Source organism: Mirounga angustirostris, unplaced genomic scaffold, assembly GCF_029215605.1.
Source record: "Mirounga angustirostris isolate CCGP_5_RB_7025 unplaced genomic scaffold, mMirAng1.0.hap1 SCAF_1, whole genome shotgun sequence".
Taxonomy (NCBI): domain Eukaryota; kingdom Metazoa; phylum Chordata; class Mammalia; order Carnivora; family Phocidae; genus Mirounga; species Mirounga angustirostris.
In genome coordinates, this window is record NW_026991709.1 from 91,575,503 (window position 1) to 91,595,224 (window position 19,722).

Genomic DNA, 19,722 nt, shown 5'->3' on the forward strand with positions numbered 1-19,722 from the left:
GCAAATGAAATTTGGAAACCAAGACTTGGATGCTAGATATACTACTGGCTTGTCCCTGACTGAGCTATAGGAATTTATTATCTTTTTTTTCACCACGTATCAGCTAGAATTTACATTCCATTGCAAGTCTGGCTCTAGAAGACAGTGGATTTTTATTATCTTTCTCAGTATCTCCACTGTGAGTCAGGGTGGCCCACGGACTTTGCACACACACACACACACACACACAGAAACTCATCATATTGAAACTATTCTGGGTTTCAGTTTGGGATCTTGCGGAGGGAGCCCTTGGTCACAGGCGTGCAATATAGACCTGTGTCCTCCAGAGGCCGCTGTGCTGCGCCTAGCGCAGCCCGGGAGCGGGTCTCTAACCTTGCGTGTCTGCAACACTTTGCAAGGACACAGAAGAGGAGGCACGTCGGCGCTCCTACTTCCTCCCGACGCCGCCTCTGATTGGCTCCTAGGCGTATAAGAAACCGGTGAAGGAGCCGCCGACCCTTACAGAAACTTGCTGGAGGTCTTTGGGTGGCACAGACCTTTCCTCCGCGTCCACCCGCCCACAAGCCGAGCCCCGGGAGGATGAGGTCGTCCTGTGTCCTGCTCACCGCCCTGGTGGCGCTGGCCGCCTATTACATCTACATCCCCCTGCCCAGCTCCGTGTCGGATCCCTGGAAGCTGATGCTGCTGGACGCGACTTTCCGGAGCGCACAGCAAGTGGTGAGACGCATCCCAGAGCTGATTCTCTCTCCCTCTTCTTAAGTAATACTTGAAGGGGGAAGCAAGATTTCCGGACCGCGTCCCACGAGAACGCGTATTTTTCTAACGCAATTAGGCGATCAGTTTTTAAGGTGGTTCAGCCTGGCGTTTTCAGGGTTTCGCGTTTGCCTCCTTGCTAGCAGCGGGCTAGACCTGTATCTTCTCTGCGTTGGTGACCGTGAAGGTGAAGTTCTTGAATAGAATTTGACAACTGTTTAACCCTTCGTCTGTCTTAAATATCGCTCCTCTTTCTTGGTTCGCAATGTCAAAAAACAAAAAACCCACCTTTCAGCCTTTTATAAACCACCCTTCCCCATTTTCCTTCTTCTGTAGGGGCCAGCAGAGAGTGAGTTAAATGTTTTAGGAAGGCTGTGGGGAAAAACAGGCTCTGATTCCGGGTAGTGTGCAGCCACCTTAAAAGCGGAAGCGGGCACCGGCGATCTTCTGAGGTCCCCCGACTGTGGAGCTCTCCATTCTTGGGGGCAGCAGGCAGGGCTCCTGTAAGCACTTGAGTAACCGCAGGGATCTCCGGTTTGTGCGTGGTGCTTATCAGCTCAGCCCAAGAAGGAGGCCAGGAGGCCTGGCGGCCTGGCTGAAGACAAGGCGGTGGAGGGGGCGGCAGCCGCGGTTTGCTTGATGCACTTGTTTTCCGCCTGCCCTGCAGCATTTATTTTCTGTCTTTGATTGTCAAGGAGATGATCTTGACCTGGGCCAAGATACTCCTGCTTACCCTTGCAGGGTAACATTTCTGTCTACTGTATCATGGTTATGGATTTCTTTTCCCCGTAGACCATACAATGTAACTGTCTGCAGTTTCTTCTGTAGTAAGAGACATTAATTTTAGTGCCAGAGAATCTAAAATCTAAACTACAATCTGCAGCCAAGGCTGGGCTCTATTATTCTAACCCTTCTTAATCTCAGGTTATTTTTGTAAGCTCCTTTTTTTTTTCAGGAGTGACTAGAGAAAGAGGGGGGGAGAAATCATGATTTTTCCTAGAGGGTTGATGTTTCTTTTCCCTGTCCATTCTAATTGTGTGTAAAATCACTGAGTCTCTGAGGCTTTGTCCTATCACAAAGCCCCTGAAGTAGGGTACTGTAGCACATTCCTACTAAGGGTTTGTTTTTCTTTTCTTTTTTAATTAATTTTTAAAAAGACTTCATTTTTAAGTAATCTCTACACCCAATGTGGGGCTCAAACTCACAACTCCAAGATCAAGAGCTACATGCTCCACCTACCAAGCCAGCTGGGCACCCCAGAGATTTGTTTTTCTTAAATCCAGCCATGTTTTCCATTCCCTGTTGTCTCTTAAGAATGGTCTATGAAATTATACAGCCCCTTCCTTCCCTCCTGTTGACTGTAATGCTGACATGGTGGAAGAATGACCATCCCCTTCTCTAGCATTTGTCCCAAGAAAGGTGGTCTTCTTGTAGCAACCCCTGAAGTCCCTCTCTTCCTTCAGAAATTATGTAATTTGGGAGTGATATCCTTTAAAGGTTCTGGGGTACAATGGTCTTTACCTGGGTGGGTTATAATGGCCTTCAACAACAAGAAGAAGAATAACTAGTTAGAAGAGTAAGAAAAACATGAAAAAAGGATCAAACTGCTCTGTTGGCTGCAGAGATTATTCTTAGTTTTCAGGTCACCAAAGAGGTCTTCCCCATCATGTGTCATTGGGGAATAGCCAGGTGTGGAGAAAAGCCATTCTTCCCCCAACTATAGGCTGTCAACCCATCAAAGGCAAGGCCGTTGTACCCTATGATCCTCTATATAAAATGTGCCCTCAATTGATGTTTGGGACTGATAATGTGTGTAAAGCCAGGTCATGGAGATAAATGAGGTAACCAATTATCCTCACCTGACACTGTGGCTTGAGAGTGGGTTTGCCCAGAAGTGGCTCTCATCACTTTTCTTCTAAATTGTGAAAGATCAGAAAGATCATTCAGGCCATATTAGCATATTCTACCCAGTAAAGCAATTTACTAATGTCACTTCAAATTGTGCCGGGGAAAAGGCAATGTGACTTGACACATTGTAAGTGAATACGAACATGACTGCTAGAGGTATGCCTCCCTGAGTCCCATCCCAACCAGGCCACTTACTGGCATCGAGGCCAGGCAATTTACTAACCTTCTCTGGTCCTCCGTTTTCCCTGTAAAATAGGCTTACCATCTACCTTACAAGGCTGCCATGAGGTTTAATAATGTATTTAAATACCTGTAACTTGTAGTTATTCCTCTAAGAGTTGTTCCAAAGGTCCACTACGGATTGTGGAGAGAATCTGTGGGATTGGCCAACTTTGTTGAAACAGTAAAACAAATGTCAACTGGAAGGGAATTATCTCATTGAAACCTGGGGAGCTACCACTAAATTGCATGGCATAAAGTTTGTTACCCAAGCAATTTTCGTTAGAAATGATTTGCTCAATTACAAAAGCCACCGAAGCTACTTCAGAAGGTGAAGCTTGGCCTACTTCTTAACACAGTAGGCCAAGCATCAAGAAATATGAATGCTGCTTTTATTCTTGTGCAGATGAGTCAGATCATTGAGATTTTATTCATTGTACTTTTTTTTCCTTGGGATCCTCCAATATTGCCTAAGAAGTAGCTACTTGAGATCTTTCTCTAAAGTCATCTCCAACATGGATGCTGCATTAAAATCCTCTAGGGAGCTTTAAAAGTCCTGATGCCCGAGTTCTGTCCTATACCAGATTTATTCAGAATCTCTGGGAGGTGAGACCCAGGCATCAATTTTAAAAGCTCCCCGGGTGATTTCAATGTGCAGTAAAATTTGAGAACCACTGCTCTTTAAGGTAAATCAAAGGCCTTGCAGATCAGTTAATATATATTCCTTAAATTGCACTAGCTATCTTGCACACATGTTGCTGGAAATGAGCCCTTTTGCATTACATGGATTAGTTTATCAGATTAGTTGGTTGACACTCAACTGACTGAGCCACCCAGGTGCCCCAGCACTGCTGTTTCATGAGAAATATGGGGGAACATTCAGCAACCTTGTTTTGTTTTGTTTTATTTTGTTTTGTTTTACAGCATCATTTAAAAAAAAAATGAAAGCAAAAAATTAAGAGATTATATAAATTATGGAACACGCATTTTTTGAATACTATACAGTCAAAACATTTAGGTCGTAAATAATGTTAAAGACCCACAAAAGATACGTACTTTATGTTAAGTGGGAAAATGCAACAAAACAGCATATATGCCATTATCCCATTTAAAATACTTATATATACCAAAACATATAGTTCTGTATATCTATATGCCAAAACATATAATTATGTATACCTATATATCGATTTATCTATACTTAGAGAAAAAGCAGAAGGGTGTGATTTAAAATGTAGTGCCTTTTTTTTCTGGGCCATCTTCAATTTTCACTTCTATATATTCTAGCTTTTCTACAATGAATGTGTAGTAATAAGAAATTATTAAAAAAATTTTTGTAGGTTTCCTACTTCTAAAGAGGAATTGATGTGCACACACATACCAATGTGATTACTATTTTAGTAATTGCTCTGTAAGAAAATCAGATTTCTTTAAAAAAAAAAAAAAAGCATCCTGGATCCCCTGATACAGCTATCATAGTGGCATGCTTCATGCTTAGTCACTTAGATGTGACACAGATGGAAAGCCCACTATGTGTGGTTTTAGGGAGATGCCAAAATGCCCTAAAAGAACCTATAGCCTGGTAAAATGGAGAAGACATGTTAATATATAGCTATTAAAAAGGTACTTGCTGACAGGCATTACTGAAGAGGCATACTTCCAGAAGCTCATAGGAGGGAGAGGTTATGTACGGTTTAGAGGAAGGTAAAGATGGCAGCTAAAGGCAATAGGTTATCTGAAGAGAGTTCAGAGCAAGGGCTGGGCTTGGCTTACCTTGATCATTTCCCAATTTACTAATTCCTCTACTATGTATCTTTTTTTTAAAGATTGTATTTATTTATTTTAGAGAGAGAAAGAGAGAGCGGGTGCAGGTGGGGGAGGAGCAGAGGGACAAGAAGACTCCGAGAGGAGTACAGAGCCTGATGCGGGGCTTGATCCCATGACCCCGAGATCATGACCTCGGGTGGGACTCTTAACCCACTGAGCCACCCAGGCCCTCCTCTACTATGTATCTTTTTGATGACATAATGTAAAACAGGTGTTTTTGCTGAATGTTTTCCCCCTATTTCTTATGGATGACAGTGCTTTTGAACCAGTTGAACAAGGTTTTTCATCTTGTAAAATGTCTCCAAACATCAAAATGCAACATGACTTAACCTGGATGTTCCATGCAGGAATGTACTTTCGGGCTGTGTATATGTGCTGCCGAAGCGAGCACTCTCGGGCTGTGTAAAGTGTGGTTTAAATCCAGCTCAGCTGGATGCCATGCAGAACTCCAATTTGCAAACCTTTTTCATAACCTTTCATGAACTGGAACGTTTACTGTTGTCAGGTAAATTTAACTCAAAAACATTAGTAAATAGTAAGTTTTGTCCGCCACCTTCTAGACTTGCTGTAATACATATTTCTTCATTTAATTAGAGATTTCACCAATCACAATAATTTTTAGCTAACTTGATGGAATTTTTATAAACACCTCGCAGCAGAAATGCTTTAAGAATACTTTAGGGGCAGGGCACCTGGGTGGCTCAGTCCATTAAGTGACCGACTCTTGATTTTGGTTCAGGTCTTAATCTCCGGATCATGGGATTGAGCCCTGCATGAGGCCCTGCACTCTGTGGGGAGTCTGCTGGAGATTCTCTCTCTCTCCCTCTCCTTCTGTCCCTCCCCCCACTCTCTCTCTCTCTTTCTCTCAAATAAATAAATAAATCTTTAAAAAAATTAAGGTCAGATTGATTCAGCTACCAGGTGTGTTAGACAATGCCTAATTTATAGCTTTCCTTGTTATTTTTCCTAGACCTCTATAAATATAGCCTTCAGCACAGGAATGCTATATTACTTTATTTTAGTGGGACATTCTATTTCTAACATGTGACTTGGGCTTGATCTGAAGACATTTCTGGAAGGTATGGAAGTGCAGTAATCATTCTTAAACAGTCTGTTAATGCACAGTTACTTCTTTTAAAATACAGAGTATAAATTTTCACTGCTAAATGAAATGATGTGGGAGATCAATACTTATTTTCTCCATTTTATGTTTATAAAGAATTAAGAAATGTAATTGAATGTCCAAGTGGCAAACCTAGTTATATTCTACACCCAATTTGTATCCTATTATGAAATTTTAACAATCTATCTTTCAGTGTTTCCAAAATAAAATTAAAATCCTACCCTTTGGAAGTCATCACTCGTTCAGTAAATATTAACTGAACACCAGTGCTAAGAACTGGCAAAACAAAAATGAAAAAGACACATGCCTAATCTCAAGGAGTTTACAGTAGAGTGAAGGGAAGATAAGCCTATTGGCAGTTACAGAGTGTGTTCTTGAATGACAGAGTTATTGACAGAGGCTTTAAGGGTTGCTCCAAGAGCCTTAAAAAGGGCCTCTAATGTAGACCCAGGCCACAGGCATTGAGGACTATTTCCCTCTCACATTGGCATCTAATCTGAGTTATCAAGGTTGATTGTTTACAGTAAAAAAACTAACATTTCTTAAGCATACAATGAGCATTTACTCTGTGCCAGATACTGTGCTATGTGCTTTGCATGCAATTCATTAGGCCATGCTATAATTCTATGAGTGGATGTCCTTAATCTCCTTCCTTTACAAAGGAGGAAACTGAAATGCAAAGAAAACTAACTTGCTCAAGATACACAGTTTATGAGAGGTAGACTCACAATTCAACTCCTGCCTGTCTCACTCTGAGCTCAAGAGTTTAACCATTGTACTAGCTTGCCTTTCCATAGGAGCTGAGTGAAGGAGGTGGAGGAGGAGAAGAGGTGGGGAGAAAGGAGGCTGGAAGGGCATTCTGGCCAGAAGGGACATTCCAATGGGAGAGGATGATAGAGCTAAGGAACTACAAGTGGTTTAGACCTCAGAGAGGTAAGGCTGGAAGGAAGCATAAGCCAGATAAAGAAGGGCTCTGTGGGCTGAGAAAGGGGCCACTGAAAGATTTTTCACAGGGAAATCACATAGTCAAATTTGTGTTCTAGAACAGTCTTTCTCTGTGACAGTGTAGAGACTGGAGTTGAAGAAAGTAAATGGGTGAGCATCCACTGAGGAGGCAATCCAGATGAGAGGTGAGAGCATGAACTTGCAGTGAAGCTGACAGACTTGCTGACAGAGAGATAGTATGGAGTGAAGGAGAGAAAGGAGTTCATGGTGGCTCCTGAGACAGACCCTGGAGTACCTGGCTGAGTAGTGACGATGACCCCGATTCAGGAAGAGCAGATCTGAAAGTGAAGATCGTAGAGTTTTGGATCTTGTTTTGAAATGTCTGTGGGACTAGTCTGAGGACAGCTTTTCATAAATAGTTTGCATGTGCAAGACCAGAGCCCAGGAGAGAGCTGGGCTGGAGACATGGATTTGGGAATGGTTGGTGAATGGGTGGTGGTGGAAGTAGGGGGAATGGAGTGAGAGTGAGAGATCCTACCAGGAATACCTCAGGGGGATACCAGTGGCCACACAGGGAGAGGAGAAATGAGACCCTGACGAACATGATTTTTTATTATATTTTACATTTATATAGTGCTCTAGATTTTACAAAAGTTTTCACTTAATCTCTTTTTTTTTTTTCCAAAAAAATCTGTTTGGGTGGCGGCTGGGTGGTGCCCTTGGTTAAGCATCCGACTCTTGGTTTTGGCTCAGGTCATGATCTCAGGGTCATGAGATCAAGCCCCAAGTCCAGTTCAGTGTAGAATCTGCTTAAGACCCTCTCTGCCCCTCCCCCACCCCTCTCTCTCTCAAATAAAATAAATAAATCTTTTTTAGAAACTGTGTTTTAAGGGCGCCTGGGTGGCTCAGTCGTTAAGCGTCTGCCTTAGGCTCAGGTCATGATGGGATTGAGCCCCGCATCGGGCTCTCTGCTCCGCGGGAAGCCTGCTTCTCCCTCTCCCACTCCCCCTGCTTGTGTTCCTGCTCTCGCTATCTCTCTCTCTGTCAAATAAATAAATAAAATCTTTAAAAAAAAGATGTGTCTTAAGCTTTTTTTTTTTTTTTTAAGTAAACTCTATGCCCAATGTGGGTCTTGAACTCACAATCCCAAGAAAAGAGTCACATGCTCCACCAATTGAGCCAGCCAGGTGCCCCACCCTTCATTTTATTTTTGTGATGAATAATTGGCTGGCATGAACTACTTCCATTTATCAAGTGAGGAAACTGAGGTTCAGAGAGGGCCAGTGACATCCCCAAGATCACATGATTCGTGAGACTAGAATCGAATGTCCTGGATTCCTATTTTCCTGCTCTCACTTGCTGAGCCCGCTGACCTGAAAACAAAGTCCTCCATGATGGATTTCCCCTTTTTGTCTCTGGTGCTGTCTCTGACTCACCCCTCCTAGCTGCGGCCACGCACGTGGGAGTGCTCATGATCACTTTGACACTAGTTCACTGAATCCTGACCTTTTTCTGAGCTCCCACAGCTAAATTAATCTTCAGTAGTGCTTCCCAATCTTTTTTCCTGCCATAGGCTTGATTACATTTGTAAAAGTATGCCGGGGGAACTGGAGGAAATAAGGAGGGAATCAATCTGTATGGGCTTGAATGATAGAATTTGTGAGATTTATATAGAGGATTATACAGATCGTTCTCAAATAGAATATGGATGCTGATCAATTTTGAGTAGCTATAAAAAATGGTTTTGAGTTTTTACCTCCATGCAACACTGAAACATCAATGTCTTGTGGCCCCCCTGTAATCCATTTGTGGCACACCTGTTGGGAAGCTCTCCTCTCTACAGTTTATAACTATTTAAATACAAGTTCATTATTATTGCTATTGAACATAGATAGTCCCCAAGGTACATCTGTCCAGGTAGTCCTATAACTTATTGTCCAAACCAGGACATTTTTAAGAGTGATAGAGGCTGCTATTAATAATCATGCCAGGACAACTGTTTTAAACCAGAATTATTCCCAAACAAATCTGGACAGAGGCCCAGTCTACTTTTATTCCACTTGCCAACATTTAGCATAATCAAGTCAAAGTTGTAGAATGATTCCTGGGCTCCATCTTCTCAAATCTGACTGTTAACCCTCCAGTGAACCACCCCCCATCCCTTCCCTCTCCCCCTGGCTTCCTGTCCCCTGCAATAGTGGCAGAATACAACCACTAAGTTCCTTAAGTGGCACGTACAGTCAGTCCTGCCAGTCAGTCCCACATTGCTGAATCTAGCCTCAGTGTTCCCACGATGTCTGCACGCTTGTATCTCACAACTTTCTTCCTGTTACTGCCTCCCATGCCCTCTCACTGTAGCCTTTAGCTAACATTCCACACATCTTTCAATACCCACTCAAAAAGTATCTCTTTTAGAAACTTTCCTTTTTCCCTAATGAGCCTTAATCTCTCTGTCCTGTATACTCTGCTGGTATTCATGTGTGTGGGGCCCATGTATGTTTCTTTCCTTAGGTGGATGTTTCTTTATGTACAAGCTCCCCACCAAATTCTAGGCTTTCTCAGCTATCATAGACATAATTCCCCTCTTACCTGTTTTAGGGTTTGGTTTTGGTTTGAAGATCATCCATTGTAGATAAAACAGGAATTCATGGTTCTGCTTACTTTCAGTCTTCTATATTACTTCATTTGCCCCAAAGAGCAGACTTAGTGCTCCCATGTGCCTGTGACTCTGAATTTAACCCCAAATGGTTTTTTGCTACCCTTTGCAACTTTTTTTTTTTTTTGCAAGCCTCACTGTTTTCTGGGTTTCTAACTTCCTCATTATTATTTTTGCAGATTGATGCTTGTTTTTGAATTTGTAATGATTTATTTGGCTGCTTCTAGTTAAACATTAGGCCACCCCCTTAAAAAGATCACTGGTGAATTCCCACATTCACTTGATATTGCTCTACCTTTCCCTTTTCCTCTTGAATGGAAAATTGACAAATGCTTCATGAGAAATTAATTTGACTGACCCTGTTCTGTGCTGCCTGTCCCATAATATCATCCCTGCTCTGGGATTCACATTACCTTTACTGTCACTGTTCTGAAATCTACTCTTCTAAAATGCAAGATGTTTATCTCACCCTTCCTAGTTTATGCCTCAGTTCTTAGGATCATTCTGTCCCATGCTTGCAGGCTCTTCCATTTCATGGCACAGTTCTTCCCTGTTAGTGAAAAGAAAGTCCACGGCAGCAATAATTCCTGTTTCCTTGACTTTCTTAGCAAGTCAATTCTGCTGGTAGAAAATGATCTGCTTTTGGGGCACCTGGGTGGCTCAGTCAGTTAAGCATCTACCTTCAGCTCAGGTCATGATCCCAGGATCCTAGGATCTAGCCCTGCATTGGGCTTCCTGCTCAGCGGGGAGTTTGCTTCTGCCTCTCCCTCTGCCCTCCCCCCCACCCCCCCGCTCATGCTCTCTCTCTCACTCTTTCTCAAATAAATAAATAAATAAATAAAATCTTTTAAAGAAATACGTAAAGGACTTGGAACAGTACCTGACATATAGACATAAGACTATATATATATATATATATATAGTCCAGATCTGAGTTTTGACAACTGTCTGCAATATACTCCAATAGTAATATGCTGTTTTGTATTCTTTTATTTTCACGGTTATTCTTGTCAGTCTACTACTGCTCTTCCTGGCAGACTGGAATCTATATTAAACTTCTGCTGGCTGTGGCTACTGGGTTTAACTCCTGGCTTCAGCACTAACTAGTTGTGAAACTAGTTAGGCAAGTTACTTGAACTCTAACCTTCGTTTTCTCACCTATAAAAGTGAGATAATGATAATGCATCCCTTGAGGCTTGTTATATGGACTGTGTGTGATTGCATATATAAAATTCTTGCACAATCCTTGCTGTAAAGCAAGACTAAAAACTGCTTCCTATGGTTAAAGTTTTAGAGTCTATGGGCTGAGTTTGCTGATGTTCTAACTGAATAGATCTATGAATCATCATCCTCACAGCTAACTCATACTGTTCTGTTTTATGTATATACTCAATCTTTAAAGAATCCTGTAACGTAAGTACTATTACTATTCCTATATTGTAAATGAAGAAACTGAGGCACAGAGAGGTTAAGTATCTTGCCCAAGTCACACACCCAGAGCCAAAACTCTAATTCAGGCACTCTGTCTTTGTAGTTAGTGCTCTAAAAGTCAAAGAAATTGAATGTTTCTTAGGCCTTCACTGTCTCATATCAAAGATCTCCACTGGAGTTTGCCAAGGTATCAATTCGTTTTAGAATATGATGTCACCTGAAAAGAGTTCCTTAGGCTTTAGGTATCTAAGATACAGTTGGTGACATGACATTTTGTTATATAAATTAAAGTCCTTTATTTGAATTTTGTCTCAGTGGTGGGCCATCTTGCCACATTGTGAAAGTGGTGAAGAAGTACTTGCAAGCAGGGTTGATCTTTTTCTCAACGAAGGGCTTTGGATTTGCTCAAATGCTTGCCATCTTTTGGGTGTAGAGATCTTTCCTGTACCTATGGAAAAGATGACTTTGACTTCTAAAGTTATTAAAGGCAGGTGTCTTCAGTCAAACACCATAACAGAAGAAATTCACAATGGCCTCTATCATTTGGTAACAACCATATACTGGGCTTTGGGGTGATAGCAGTTCACAAAACACACGGCACTTGGCCTTCCTAAAGCTACAATCCAATGCCAAATATATGTGGCAAGAAAATATAGTGAATATGGAGAAATTTGTTGGCAGGCCGATGGTAATTGAAATCCTATAAAGACATGAAATCCCCTATGGAAACAATGTTGAATGAGAAGAGGTGGTACCAACAAAGGGGACAGAACAGGGAACAATGAGGAAAACTGGGGAAATAAAGTGTTAAAGAAACCAGCAAAGAGTAGTATCAGGAAAGGGTGGTCAACTGAACCCATCTTGAATTCTCCTGAGAGATTGAGGGACATGAAGATGGAATGGGGCCCATGAGCTCTACATCCTGGTGTTCTCCTCAAGGTATCAGCCACAGATGTACTCCCAAGCAACTGTGGATTTTACATTTCAGGGTCTCAATCTATAGCCTGTTTGTTAGAATAATTTCAAGGATGTCTGCCAAAACTAATGTTTTGACTGGTAATGCTCATCTTATTGAGCTATCATTTCTCACAGGAAATAGCCAAAATAAACTTTATAGCTTATGATTAAAACCTGAGATGGAAGTTACTGATGGATATTACTGAGGTACTAAATAGCTATATATAAAAATAAATATAAAAATTATATACACGTAACTATTTAGTAGATTAAAAAATATTTGTTTAAAAAAATTTAGGGGCACCTGGCTTGCTCAGTCAGTGAGCAGGCGACTGTTGATCTCGGGGTCATGAGTTCGAGCCCCATGCTGGGTATGGAGAGTGCTTAAAAATAAAAATGATGTTGAATGAGAAGAGGTGGTGCCAACAAAGGCAGAAAGAAAAAGCAAAATAGCTAATTTCCCCAAAGAGCTAATTTTAAATTTATGTTGGTTGGTTCATCTATGTGGAAACCTATCTTAAAATGTGGAGTCTTAAAAAAAAAGCTAAGTAGCTTTTTCTGTCTGCTTCAAAATGAGGTTCACATCAGATGAATATTAAACTTTCTCCCCTGTAGGTTGATGCCTATTAATTCTATAGTTAATAGTATACCATAAAAATTCACATACTACACTTTTGTCAAGAACAGTGGGCCAGTATTTTTTAGGACACACCATGTGCTAGATTCGAGCCTTAGTTAGCAACCACAGAAGCCCTTACTGACTAAAACCAGTAACTTGTCAGTCTTATTTCTTCACATAGCAAATTCAAATTGGCATAATTCTACAACTTAAATGAAGATATTTTGGATAAAAACAAGAACATTATTATTGGTTATGTCTACAGAAGGAATCTGTTTGGCAGTGATTTTCAATTCCTCTAAAAACATGATTTCCCGAATCCATAAAAGCCTATTTTTGGGTAAATCATAGGACTTTAACTGCTGAAAAAGTTGGACTTTCATTTGGGTGTTGTCAGTGTTTAAATGTCTTTATGCCATTCCCCCCACCATCCATTTTTTTGAGTCTGAAAGAATGTAAAAAAAACAGCAGACAGATGCAGAAATAAGGGTATTCCAGGAAAACAGCAGGTGTACAGTTCTGAGGTGGGCCAGCATGGTGCCTACCAGAAGCTACTTCTGTTGAGATTCTGAAAGGTATAAGAAGTTTGAAGGAGATCTTTATGTAGCTGAACCATGGGTAGAACTAGTCCCAGTCTTGTGTTAGGATCTATTTCACTGTTTTAATTATGCTAACTCTAAGTAAGCTAACAGTAAAATTATGAAAATTATGAAAACATACAACAAAAGTATGATTTTTCAAGAATAAGTAAAGACTTTGGTTTTCAGTTTATGTGAGGATTGTTAGCTTCCACCCCTGCTTATATTGTAGGGCCCTGTATGTCAAGAGCACTTCCAAGTGTTTAACATATCTGTCAACCTCAAGGAGAAGGACCAGTGACCCTTAGCATAGTACTGGGCACCTACCATTGTAACACCCAGTTGTAAATAGTCCACTTCCTGGCATCCTTGGGGGGGGGTGGTGAAGGAGACAGTATTTAGGCAGCTTGCACTTTCTTTCATACTTATACTACATCATATTATATTCTCTTTAACATATTTCCCTTTTGAAAAAAAAAAAAAGATGGGGCACCTGAGTGGCTCAGTTGGTTAAGCATCGGACTCTTGGTTTCGGCTCAGGCCATGATCTCATGGGTTGTGGAATCAAGCCCCAAGTTGGGCTCTGAGTTCAGCGGGGAGTCTGAGATTCTCTCCCTCTGCCCCTCCCCCTGCTTGTGTACGCTCTCTCTCTCAAATAAATAAATAAATCTTAAAAAAAAACACCCCATATTTCCCTTTTGTCTTCTAATTCTAACCCAGTTTATTATCTCAGTAAAATTAATCTTTATCCCCCATTTCTTTTGTAATCCCCTAAGAATGACTATAATTACCTCTGACAAGAAGACTATATTCAAATCAGGGATAAGGAAATCTATGTGCTTTGAAGGGAAAAGAATTTTTATTTTATTTTATTTTTATTTTATTATTGCTTTGAAAGGAAAAGAAATTTTAAAAAGAAACAAATGCATCAGCCTCTGTAGTCCTTGAGAGAACCCATAAGTCCCACTCAGATTATCCATTAATTCCCATATCCATTGTCATTGCTCTCTAAACTGCCTCTATGCATCATCGCAACCTAAAATGCCAAATAAACAAAACCCACAATCAAATATTTCTAATTTTATGCCTTGGTTTTATTTATTATTATCCAGGTTTGGAGGTAGAAGACTATCAATTAGGCATATTGTTTGTATGAAAAAATATGTTCTGACTTTCAGACCACCAACTTGAGAGCCACAGACGGACCTGCAGTTATGTTATTTTTGGTCCACATTGTATATTAAACATTTTTATTTTTTATTTTTTTTACATTTATTTATTTATTGAAGTCATCTCTACACCCAACGTGGGGCTTGAACTCACGACCCCAAGCTGAAGAGTTGCATGCTCTTCCAACTGAGCCAGCCAGGTGCCCCTGTATATTAAACATTTTTAAATTCATTGCCAACACCTAAAATTCAGAATGTTTCACACAACAATCTGGGCTTCCTGCTTCTCTTGAAAAATTAGATCATCTGGCAATAGTAGGCCAGAATTTCCATATCACACAATCACCTAGGGAAAGCAGCAGCTTCATCCTTATTCTTTACTCATTTGCATTAGCTGCTGTGGCCCCTGAAGACATGAGTTTAAGGCTTCTACAGTGTTGAGTGTTGCATAGAAGTTGGCTAACTGAGGAAACCCAGCACAGTCCTATGTTCTAATTAGATACAGGATCACACTGAGATAAAATCAAACATCCACCTTCCTCACCTTCCCCCATGGGAACACTATGTGAACATTTGTAGTCTATCCCCAGCAAAGGGTTGGACACTAGACATGCCGGAGACCAGAAAGAATTGGATCCAGCAGAGGAGAAATAATACTTAGAATAACAGAGAGTAGGCCCTGCCTGGGACTCAGAGCTGGATTGGGGCCCTGGTTCTGGCCCCCAAATAGAGGGAAATCATTCAATTCATTCAAATTCAGTTTAAATTTTGATTTGTAAAACAGCAGGGCTGTTACAGGTGTGAGGAGGTTAAAGAATAAGTTTAACTCTTCTCCAACACTTTGGATACATTGTGTTCAAAATGAAAATCAAATTTGAAACTAAAGGGCTGACCAGGATCTGATTGCTTCCAGTTAATATAATTTAGCAATGTCAGAATAGGTTCACATTGTTATTTTACTATTATATTCATTGTTTATATCACATTATTATATTCTTTATTGTTATTTTAAAGGCCAACAATATTTTAAAATATTTTAGTGTTTGTTTTTTCTTTTTCTTCTTTTTTTCATTTTCTTTCTCCTTTTCAATTTCTGCCCCCTCTTATTTCTCTGAGTCTTGAGACATTGCAGAGTGGAGATCTTCCTCATTAGACTGGACCTCTTCTTCCTCTTCGTCTTCTTGTTCCCACCTTGTCAGGCCCTCAGCCTGTAAGGTCCATCCCTATCCCTCCATCCTCGGTGAGCTCATGGATTTTAACAAGTACCATCTTAAGAGATGTCATCGTACTTGTTTACCAGAGTCTGAAACCCTTACTACATTTGGCCTCTACCTGATCACGCTGCTCGTGCAGCTCTGAGGGCAAGGACTGGGCCTTTCACAGAGTGAGGCGGGCTCTCACGAAAGGCATTTTTAGGCTTTGGTGCCCTCTCTGCCCGGGCCTGGGCTCCTCGGCCAAGTGCCCAGCGCGCCGTCAGTCTCCGCTCCTCGCTCCGCCTGCCCGCCTGCGCTCCGTGGCCGCCTGGCGGCGCTCCAGAGCTCCCAGCTCCGTGTCTCGGCCAAGTTGGAGGACGAGAGTTAAAGGTGAAAGGCAGAGCGGGAAGGCTGAGGGCCCCCGGCGGGGAGGGGCCGGCCTTTGTGACCCAGAGGCTGCACCAAACCTCCGCTGCGAGAGAAGCCAGGAGGGAGACGCCTCCCCTGTCTCCTGCCCCCGTCGGCTTTCAGGCGACCCAACGCCCTCTCCGCAGCCGTTCATCCCCCCGCCCCGGCTGCTCGCCCGCCTCCGGGCTGGTGCGCGCCGATGGCCGCAACCGGGGTTCGGTTCTCAGAGATCGCGGGGGGGACAGACGTAGACCAAACCTCGCACGGAGAACGGAGAGGTGCGGCGTTGGAGACGCGTTCGAGCCACGTCGTCACACACGGAGCCTGCAGAGCGGGACTGTTCTCTGCGGAGCAGGGGCGGCTCGGGGGTGGGGGACTTCGCAGAGGAGGTGTCTGGAAGGATAAATAGGAATTCAGGGAACGGACCGTTCAGTCCTGAGGGAGGCCAGCAGTGCTCCTTCAAACCTCCTAGGGTGCCTTGCGTTGCAAGCCCTGCTCTTAGCAACATTGTCCCAAACCCGTTCACCCATTACGGTTGCAATGAAAATCAGTAACAAGAGCTCTCTAGGACACCTGGCTAAAGGGGCACCTGGCTAACTCAGTAGAGCAGGTGACTCTTGATTTCAGGGTTGTGGGTTCAAGCCCCTCTTCGGGTGTAGAGCTGATATTAAAAACAGCAAAGAAACACAACTTGTTTAATGAAATACTGAACTAGACCAGTATTTCTCAACTTTAACATGGAAAAGAACCATCTGGAGAGATTCCAAAGTCCCACCCCCAGAGATACTAATTAAACAGGTAGAGTTGGGGAGCAAGAATTTGCATTCAGGTGCTGCTAGTCTTTGAACCACCCTTTGAATAGCCTTGGATTAGACAATTTGTATGATTGCTTAACAGTGATCATAGAGATGAGGTAAAACTGGTTTTTTTTTTTTAAAGATTTTATTTATTTATTTGACAGAGAGAGAGACAGCGAGAGCAGGAACACAAGCAGGGGGAGTGGGAGAGGGAGAAGCAGGCTTCCCGCTGAACAGGAACCCGATGCGGGGCTTGAACCCAGGACCCTGGGACCATGACCTGAGCCGAAGGCAGACGCTTAACGACTGAGCACCCAGGCGCCGGAGGTAAAACTGGTTCTTAATAACTTGTTAAAACAGGTGGATTTTTTAAATTAATGATTTGCTAATCTATTGGTGAGCGAAGCTCCTTTTGTCTCTTCAGTTGGGAGCTCTTTTAGTGGAGCCATACTTCGGCTTCCTTGGGTTTTGTCCTGGGGATAGGATGGGGGTGGCGGAACAGATGTTCTTAAAAAGTTTCATAAAGACCAGATGCAAAATCATCAAATTAAAGCTATTTCAATACGTTAAAATACAGTGCCAACCCTATTCTTCTTAGGGCCACAGAACAGTAGTCCATCCCAACTTTCCAATAAGCCTTGCTCTTCTGTACCTTTTTGTGTGTTACCATGTTAATTCCACTGGGTGGAATGTCCTTCTCCCCCTTTTCTCCTGGCAAATTATTTGTTCTTAGAGACACAGCTCAAATGTCACCAATGCTGTGGACACACTGCAAGCTCCTAGGGGTAGAAATTGTTATTTCTTTCTCCGTGTATGTATCCCTGGTACTTATCACAGTATTGCATTGCATATATCCACCTTATGCAGTGTCAGCTTCTTAAGGATGGAGGCTATGTTTGTATTACCCCTATCTTCCTACTAGTCTTGGTGGGTCTGGTATACAATAAACATTCAAATGTTGCTGAACAAGTGGATGACAAATAGATTCATCCTCTTTTCCTTGTAGTGGGATATCTCACGTGTAAATTCACCTCAGGAGGGCAATACAGTCATCTGGTGTATAGATACTTTTATCTAAACTTAATATTTTAGGGGCACTTGGGTGGTTCAGTCCATTAAGCATCTGCCTTCAGCTCAGGTCATGATCCCAGAGTCCTGGGATGGAGTCCCACATCAGGCTCCCTGCTCATCGGGGAGTCTGCTTCTCTCTCTGCCCCACCCTCCTCCCCCACTTGTTCTCTCTCTCTCTCTCTGTCTCTCACTCTCTCTCAAAAATAAATAAATAAATAAAATCTTTTCAAAAATAAACTTAATATTTTAGATATTAAACACATTAGATTGTTTGTTGCAATCGTGGATCTTGACTAAATGTTTGTAAGGAGTAAATTTTTTCTGTTTCCTGAGTCTGTTAAAATGAGAAACCTCTCCTGGGGCAGAGGTAAAAACCTCCATTTTTAGGGACTCCAGATTCTATCACAATGGGACTGATGGGCCAAGGAATGACTGAGCTACATTAACTTGAATCTGCTGGCTATAGAAATTCCAAGTGTTGTAAAGCCCTTGTACTGTTAGTTTTCTTAGGCACTGTTAAAGTTGGCAAACAGGTCCTGCTAGCCAGCCTAGCAGATCTGCTGGCAGATATGCCTCTAGCAGAATAGAGTTTGAGATACATTTCATGACCTACTTCCCTTTCCCACCCTGATTTTAAACCTTTCATTCTTAAGTGTTCAAAACCTGTGTGATGGGAGAGGCGCGGCTTTAAATAATGGTTTGGTTAATGATTTTCATCTGAACTCTGAGTATTACCATTGAGCATGATGGGTCAGTCAGTTGGGCTTTTGGATTCCAGTACTTGCTTTGTCACTTTGAGCTTTATGATCCTGGGCAAGACATTTAACTTCTTTAAGCCTCAGATGAGCATAAAATGTGTGTAATACCTGCTCTTCCTATTTCACAGGTCCTTGTGAGATTCAAACTGGTGAAAATTCAAGCGGTCAGAAACGGCAAAGCACTGTACAAAAGAGTATTATGATTTTTATAATTTATTACATGTCTTATATAGTATGCAGTGATTTATTATAATCATGTTCTGAATGTACACAAAGGAGTCTTAATTTATTATAATCATCATCTGAATCTGGCCCTTCAGGCATCTGTAGATATCTATAAAAATCATTTGCTTTATATCTTTTGGATTTATATGACATTTAAGAAACAATTTTCAAAGGTCACATCTAATTTGCTGCTTACTGCACTTTACTTAAAGCAGAAGATTACCCCAATTTCTGGATTATCCTGTGTAACACACTTGTGAAGTCAGGCGGGAGGCAGGAGTGGGCTAGCTCTGAATTGTATAGCAGAAGGGAGTTTGGGAGATTTTGTTGTGAAGTTTCGTTCTTTTGTGCTGTCTTTAGTCAGCTGTTTTTTGGAACACTCAAATGAAAACAAATGCTTCTTGTCCTGGCAGTCAAGGGAGGCTTTTAGCAGCTCAAGTAGCCTCATGAAGGACATTTGTTTATGACCAGCTGTACATGGGGCACTGGAAAAAATTTTGATCCCCAAGACTCCGACCGTGTCTGTCCTAAGGAGCTCACAATTAGTTATTGCTATTAAAGATAACAGAAATGTGAATAAAAACACAAAAGTGGTGCCTGGGTGGCCCAGTCATTAAGCGTCTGCCTTGGGCTTAGGTCATGATCCCAGAGTCCTGGGATGAGCCCCGCATCGGGCTCCCTGTTCGGCGGGAAGCCTGCTTCTCCCTCTCCCACTCCCCCTGCTTGTGTTCCCTCTCTGTCAAATAAATAAATAAAGCTTGTGTTCCCTGTCTCTCTGTCAAATAAATAAATAAAATCTTTAATAAAAAAAAGAACGCAAAGTGATTTTTTTCAAGTCTCATTTCAGTTGTCATGGGTGTGTGTATGGAGAAGAGTGAGAAAGGAAACAGGACCCCAGAGAGAGAAATGTGCTGGTGAGGAAGAGCTGGAGGAAAGGGGGAGATGGAGGGTGCCTCTTCAGCCCGAGTGGTCAAGGCTAGACTGTGCTAGAGCAGCTGACCCTGGGCGAGTCATGTATCCTATCCTTTCCAGGCCTGAGTTTCCCTTTGTGTAATACGGGAGGCTAAATGTTCATTCCCGATGTA

At 42.0% G+C, this 19,722-nt stretch overlaps 1 protein-coding gene and 1 long non-coding RNA gene across 3 annotated transcripts in view; both read left to right on the forward strand.

Annotated features, from left to right (window-relative positions):
• Positions 1–385: 385 nt before the first annotated feature.
• Positions 386–19,722, forward strand: part of NCEH1 (neutral cholesterol ester hydrolase 1) — a 45,231-nt gene continuing 25,894 nt past the window's right edge. For both annotated transcript variants that reach the window (XM_045903372.2, XM_045903373.2), the window contains exon 1: positions 386–717. In XM_045903372.2, coding sequence (XP_045759328.1) covers positions 580–717 — 138 coding nt within the window. In that variant the 5' untranslated portion in view covers positions 386–579. The remainder of the gene's footprint in view (positions 718–19,722) is intronic.
• LOC129045375 (uncharacterized) lies at positions 12,403–19,553 on the forward strand. The gene is made up of 3 exons (XR_008505034.2): positions 12,403–16,064; positions 16,748–16,910; positions 18,541–19,553. It is a non-coding gene; the product is annotated as an uncharacterized LOC129045375 (long non-coding RNA).